We start from the raw sequence: 6,458 nt of genomic DNA, 5'->3' as shown, positions 1-6,458 counted from the left end.
AATTAATTTAGACTGGAATCGCACCAGCTGCAGGGAGTTGTTGTGAAACATTTCAAACGTCAAACGAAGCATGGTGCCTGGCAAAACAATTAGTTTGTAACGACGCTTACTTAGGTTGCGCTTACGGTTGTATTTTTGCGGCTTAAATCATGTTAAGGTGAAACAGTTTCTTCCTGTGTTACAGTAGAGCGGCAGACAAAAGGGAATGTCTAGAGGTACCAATCAAACCTTTCGGGTACCGGTCGCCGTTCCTCCAAAACCCAGGAAATGGCTGTCCCGACCGGGGCCTCCCGCAAGCCCATCCGTGTTTCGAGCGCCGGTTGCCGTCCGCTCAACCAAACGTAAAGATGAATCCAAAGTGGCCCAGCTAATGGAGCTGGACAACACGTTACTCAATGCGGTCGACTTGGATGGCATCGAGAGGCAGGTCAAACCTGTGGCCCGATTGACACCGCCAGCGGCTGCTTCGAGTGCCAAGTTCAAACGGTCGCTTTCGATGGGAGGTAGCCACTCGCAGAAGCCTATGGTTTGGGTTTCAAACGTTTCATGCTTCATTCCAACGTTTCAGCGGAACCGAAACAGCGGTCCAGCTCTCCGAAGCGACGGAAATCGACGGCCGGTGGACGACAGATATTTGTGCTTCAGATGAGTATGGATGGAAAACCGTCGAGCGATGATGATTCTGGCAATGGCAACAGTGGCCCGGCTGGATCTTCAACCGTTGGTCTCGGGAGGCGCGAATCACAAACGGGCGCTGCCCTCGGACTTGACGACGACGATGATGAGCTGCTAGACTTGATACCATGCGGGCAGATGGAACCAGTGGCCAACGTCACGCTCGACACGGAAGATATCATTCGGGAGAAAATGCGCAAGCTTAGCGGCGCGGCTCGTAACGTCACGCTCTTCGGCAGCCAGCAGCGAGAGGACGAAGCATTCGAGGTGTTTACGAACCGGGCCATCTTTTCGCAGTACATGCGCCTCGACCAGTCCGTGGTGGTCGAGAGTAACGAGAAATTAGAGCTTATACGCGCGTCACAGCACCAGCAAGGTGCGGCGAACGATGATCATCCCTCGCAAGCGTTCGTCGATGCCAACGAACAGCTCCTGCAGCAGGTGTGCGACGTGCAACGGATTTTCGCAAACTGCGAACGAACCCTACTCGACATGACCAACATCGATCAGCTGTTGCACGAAGCAGTGATGAGTTCCCCGCAACTACCCAACTCACTGGCGGCCATAAACTGGGATGAAGAGATCGCTCCGACTCGGTCGGAACCGGTGGCCGTGAAACCTTCCGCCAATCCGCGCCTATCATCGCTCTTCCTAGAGAAGGGTCCATTTTTCGGGCTTCCGCAAACGGTTCGGCGCATTTTGCGCGACTTTCGCGGTATCGACGAACTGTACGATTGGCAACGGGAGTGCCTTTCGTTGCCGGCGATTCAGGAGCGGCGCAACCTCATCTACGCCCTACCCACAAGCGGTGGCAAAACGCTCGTGGCCGAGATTCTAATGTTGCGTGAAGTGCTGTGCCGTTTGCGGAATGTGATCTTTGTCGTTCCGTACGTTTCTCTCGCCCAGGAGAAAATCATTGCCCTGAGTCCGTTCTCGGTCGAGCTGAACTTTCTGGTGGAAGAGTATAGCGGTGGGAAAGGGCAATGTCCTCCCCGGAGGCGGCGCAAGAAGAACACGGTTTTCGTGTGCACGATCGAGAAGTCGCTGCTGCTGTTGGATTCCCTCATCGAGGTGGGTCGCGCGAACGAGATCGGACTGGTGGTGATCGATGAGCTACACATGATCGGTGAATCGAGACGAGGTGCCTCTTTGGAGATGCTGATCACGAAAGCGCAGGCGTTGCGGGCCGGCATTCAGATCGTCGGGATGAGCGCAACGATCGGGAACCTCGGTGAGGTGGCTCGGTTCATGTTGGCTGACGTTTATTGCCGTGACTTCCGGCCGGTCGAACTGAAGGAGTACGTCAAGTGTGGTGAGGAGTTATACGAAGTGCGTGGCCAAGCGGAGCGCTCGGAGCAAGTATTTGGCGATAAGCGCCAGCTGCGATTCGACTACTCGAATGAACTGCGACGCATCGATCCGGACGGTATCATCGGGTTGATTCTGGAGGTGATCCCCGAACGGTCCTGCCTCCTCTTCTGTCCCACGAAGCGTATGTGCGAGAATCTGTGTGCCATGCTAGCGAACCACCTTCCGGCGACACTTGCGGCGCATCGGGCCGATGAGAAAGCAACGATCATTAAAACGCTTCAGGACGATGGATCGGTAGCCTCGGTCTTGCCACAATCGTTCCGGGTCGGTGTTGCGTACCATCACGCGGGGCTAACGCAAGACGAACGGCGCACGATCGAGGACGCATTCCGGGCCGGAGTTCTTTCGCTGATCGTATGCACTTCGACACTGGCTGCGGGCGTCAACCTGCCGGCGCAGCGTGTCATCATCCGTTCACCGTACATCGGCAATAGCTTTCTGACGCTGAGCCGGTACAAGCAGATGGTGGGTCGAGCGGGACGTGCCGGTTTCGGTGAAACGGGCGATGCCATTCTCATGTGCGCCCAGCGAGATATTCCGCAGGTTTGCGAGATGCTGTGCTCACCGATGGATATGGCCGAGTCAGCGCTCATGGAGGGCGAGCGAGCCCAATTCAAGTCGCTCATACTCAGTGCGATCGGGTTGAATGTATGCGGGACACGTGACGCACTCCAGACGCTCGTCGGAAGCACGTTGCTCAGCCAGCAGGCGACCCGTCGGCAGGTCGATTTGGCGGCGATCACAGACGAAACGATCACACAGCTGTACCAGGGCAATGCGATCAAAGCACGGCACGATAGCTGTCTGCGTAATCCTCCCAATGTGGTCGTGCAAATCAATACGGTAGCGCCCGAGCCGGAAGGCCGAAGTACGCAGCGAGTGTCACCACGCCTTTACGACGGGGGCGACGAAGAATCGGCAAAGGCTCCGACGTTCATCCGGGTCCACAAGGACCCTTCTCAGCCGGGGAAGCTGATTAAAACGATCGAACGAAGCAGCCCACTGGAGGTGAACCGCCTCGGCAAGGCCGCCATCCGAGCCGGGTTCGACATGGAGAAGGCGGTTCGGTACTACGACGAGATGCAAACCTTGGGCAAACGGCTCAGCGTGGTTGATGAGTACGATCTGTTCTATTTGATCCTGCTAGAGGATGGCCGCGAGTTGCACTTCAAAACGGATGATTTAATCATCCTGGTAAGTGTGCCCTTCGTTGCGTTGCTTCCCTCTAACACTAACACTAATCGTTCGTTGCAGATTAACCAACTGACGAACGAGGAGCTCCGGGTGGCCGAACGATACAACATTACCAACGTACTGATCGCCAAGATTCTTACGCGGCGCATCATCCCCGAGGCTTCGCAGTCCACCGTGGTGCGCTTCTTCCGGGTGCTGATCGTGCACGAATTGTGGCGCCAAAACGGTGTGCAGGACGTGGCTCAAAAGTACCACGTAAGCGCGGGCTCGATTCAGATACTGATGAATTCGACGGGCGGCACCGCGTACAGTTTGTTGCGGATGTGCGAAGAAATCCCGGAGCTGTGGGCGTTCAAACATCTGCTCACCGGTATGATCGAGCGGTTGACGCATTGCTGCAGGCTCGAACTAATGCCCCTGATGGAGCTACCGTCGGTGAAGCTGGTACGTACGGTCAAACAATCGGATGTGCATTAAAGTGCCAACTAATGGTTTGATTTTCTAGGGACGCGCGAAACAGTTGTACCGTGCCGGATATACTTCGCTGGCCTCGATCGCACGTGCCAAGTCGAAGGAGTTGGTAGAAACGATCGAGCACTTGAACTACCGCACGGCGAATCACTTGATACTCAGTGCGAAGGTGAGTCAACTCTTCTGCCAGAGAAGAGAATAACCGCCAGGAGGCGCTCTTTTTCGAAGTTTACATTTTCCCGTATTTTGTAACGATTTGCTCGCAGGCTAAACTAATGGAACAAGTTGACGCACTTCGTGAGCAAGCGGAGGAATATTTATCGCAGCTAAATGGTTAGACGACGCTATCGGCGAACTGTGTTCAATCCTGGCTATCCTCTCCGTTAGATGGAGCGAGGATCAGTGTACGGTATACAGTAGATAGTATAATTTTTGTGTACTTCTCAAACAAGCATTAACTCAAAGTTGACGCTTACAAACGGCTGTGGATCTGCTTCTCGAAGCTCACCGATGGGGCGAGATCCTGTCGGCAATCCTAGAATTTGATTGTTGGTAATGAATTGGAGCTTATTTTGCCACAGCTCAGTTGCCCAGTGAATATTTGGGGGCAATATGAATATTTATTGTTCTTTTCCTTTTCTGCATTTACAATAAACTTTGTGATCTTCATAACACAAGCAGTAAACAGGTTTTATCGTTATCTTAAGTACTAGCACTAATCTCCTTTGACACGTGACATATGCGTCGTCCGTACACACTACGATTTCGTTTTTTTAGAGCCTGAAACAGCTGATCCGATCCAGTTTACTTCCGTGGCCGGAACTCTACAAACACACCTTTCTCGCTACGCATCCCGGCAAAACCTTTGGCAATCTGCAGCGGTACCTGCGTGTTGGGCGTGCGCTCAAACGAGAACGCCAGCAGCATGTAGTAGACGATGGCTTTCACCTCCATCAGGGCGAACCGAGATCCGATGCAGTTGCGTGGTCCAATACCGAACGGCAGGTAAGCTCCCGGGTTGATTTTGTCGCGGTTCTCTTCGTTGAAGCGCTCCGGATCGAACTTGTTCGGGTTCGGGTAGTAACGAGGATCGTGATGCAATCCGGAGATGGGCAGGAAAATCACGGTGCCCTTATCGATGGTAAACTTAAGGCCTTCGCCATCATCCACAACGTAGTCCCGGATACACTCGCGATCGGTGGCCGGTGCCGGAGACCACATACGCAGCGCTTCCGACACGACCATATCCATGTAACGCATCTTGTTGACGGCATCGTACGTGAGCGGACCGTCTCCGAGCGATTCTTTCGTTTCGAGAATCTCCTGGTACAGCTTGTCCTGCACGTCCCGGTTTATGGTCAGCTCGTGGGACAGGAACGTCAGACACGTCGACACGGTATCGAACCCGGCGAGGAAAAAGATCAAACACTGCGCCACCATTTCCATTTCCGTCATGTCAAGCCCCTTCTCACCGGTGTGCGTCTGGCCAACCTCAGACTCCAGGACGGTCGCGAAGCCGGTTGCCTGTTCGGCAGCCTCCTTCTGGTACTTGAGCCCACCCTTGCGGGCCTGCATCAGCAGGTTCACCATATCCGGGCGCACGATCCCGTGTGCATCTCGCGTTCGCACCGTGTCGCGGATGATCTCCGTGAAGTAGTGCCGCTGCTCCCGATCGAACAGATCGATGCCGACCTTGGCCATCAGCTTCGGCATCAGACGGAGTAGCATCACCTTCACCAGAACGATCGGCCGATTGAACGCCATCATTTTTGTGCCGTTCGTGTAGAAATCGTTGTCGGCGTTGCGCAGCGAGTCCACCTTGATGCCGAAGGCGCACGTTGCAATGACGTCGTTCGTGAATCGCGTGAAAACGTCCTTCATCTCGTGCTCCTGTGGTCCACCCTTGTTCCGGACCTCACCCTGATAGTACTTCACCATGTTCGTGCTACACTCGACGATCAGGTCGAACATTTGGCGCATTTTGCTGCCGGTGAACGCCGGACTAAGCGTAGCGCGCATATCGCGCCACTTTTGATCCTGGAGCGCGATCAACGTTTTACCGAACAGTGCAGTAGAGTTCGGATCTTCCGACGACCCGAACGCTTGCCGATGGTTGACGAAGTAATCGAAGTCCTTTACCGTGATCCGCTTGATCAGCTCCGGATCGCGCACCACAAACACCGGCGTTATCGTGTCGAACATACCGAAAACCCTGCGCACGAAAAGGAAGAGGAGGACAGGAGACACAGGTGAGCGGGGCCCATTCTACTACCAAACACAACCCGTGCGTTCACACTTACTTTACGGTCGGGAATTTGTTGTACACGTCCATGATGAAATCATGAAACGAGGTCTTCTTCAGCATAAGGCGGCGCGTGCTACCGAACAGGGGCTCCACCGCCAACGACGGGATCGGCTTGTCGTGGAAGTAATTGTTGTTCTTCGTCAGGTAGTAATACACCGTGGCGAGTATCGCCAGGAACGGTAACAGGTACGCCAGATCAACCTCCATTTTGGGTCACGTTGCAAGGCCGTGGGTGTGCCCAATTCAACGCGCAGTACTACCGCAAAAACACGAACGCGAACTTCTGACGAAAACGGAGCTCCTATTGTGTCCCCAAATTCACCGCAACTGAAACCGGACCGCGTCAAGGCTGAGCGTTTTATACGGTGGAATTGTTCCGTCCGGGTTCGGGCCGGGTTTGGTGGTGTTGTGTTAATGATTTACCAACACGATTAGATAAACG

The 6,458-nt window shown here is 54.2% G+C and overlaps 2 protein-coding genes across 2 annotated transcripts; one reads left to right on the top strand and one right to left on the bottom strand.

Annotated features, from left to right (window-relative positions):
• Positions 1 to 205: 205 nt before the first annotated feature.
• Positions 206 to 4,049, top strand: LOC128276413 (helicase POLQ-like). The gene is made up of 5 exons (XM_053014876.1): positions 206 to 503; positions 569 to 3,240; positions 3,301 to 3,684; positions 3,746 to 3,880; positions 3,978 to 4,049. The coding sequence occupies exons 1-5, from the start codon at positions 206 to 208 to the stop codon at positions 4,047 to 4,049; spliced, it is 3,561 nt and encodes a 1,186-aa protein (XP_052870836.1).
• Positions 4,050 to 4,512: 463 nt separating this feature from the next.
• Positions 4,513 to 6,223, bottom strand: LOC128276412 (probable cytochrome P450 9f2). The gene is made up of 2 exons (XM_053014874.1): positions 6,012 to 6,223; positions 4,513 to 5,923 (listed from the first exon to the last, which is right to left on the bottom strand). The coding sequence occupies exons 1-2, from the start codon at positions 6,221 to 6,223 to the stop codon at positions 4,516 to 4,518; spliced, it is 1,620 nt and encodes a 539-aa protein (XP_052870834.1). The 3' UTR covers positions 4,513 to 4,515.
• Positions 6,224 to 6,458: the final 235 nt, after the last annotated feature.

The sequence above is a fragment of the Anopheles cruzii genome, unplaced genomic scaffold (genome assembly GCF_943734635.1).
Source record: "Anopheles cruzii unplaced genomic scaffold, idAnoCruzAS_RS32_06 scaffold01137_ctg1, whole genome shotgun sequence".
Classification (NCBI taxonomy): domain Eukaryota; kingdom Metazoa; phylum Arthropoda; class Insecta; order Diptera; family Culicidae; genus Anopheles; species Anopheles cruzii.
Note: the sequence above shows the minus strand (reverse complement) of the source record. Positions and strands in the feature narration are given on the sequence as shown.

What these genes read in the sequence shown, in the direction of transcription:
- LOC128276413 (XM_053014876.1), top strand. Translation starts at nt 206, where the DNA reads ATGTCTAGAGGTACCAATCAAACCTTTCGGGTACCGGTCGCCGTTCCT. An exon ending in AGCTACCGTCGGTGAAGCTG is followed by an intron (nt 3,685 to 3,745) that starts GTACGTACGGTC and finishes TTGATTTTCTAG; the next exon opens with GGACGCGCGAAACAGTTGTA. An exon ending in ACTTGATACTCAGTGCGAAG is followed by an intron (nt 3,881 to 3,977) that starts GTGAGTCAACTC and finishes ATTTGCTCGCAG; the next exon opens with GCTAAACTAATGGAACAAGT.
- LOC128276412 (XM_053014874.1), bottom strand. Translation starts at nt 6,223, where the DNA reads ATGGAGGTTGATCTGGCGTACCTGTTACCGTTCCTGGCGATACTCGCC. An exon ending in AACAAATTCCCGACCGTAAA is followed by an intron (nt 5,924 to 6,011) that starts GTAAGTGTGAAC and finishes TTTCGTGCGCAG; the next exon opens with GGTTTTCGGTATGTTCGACA.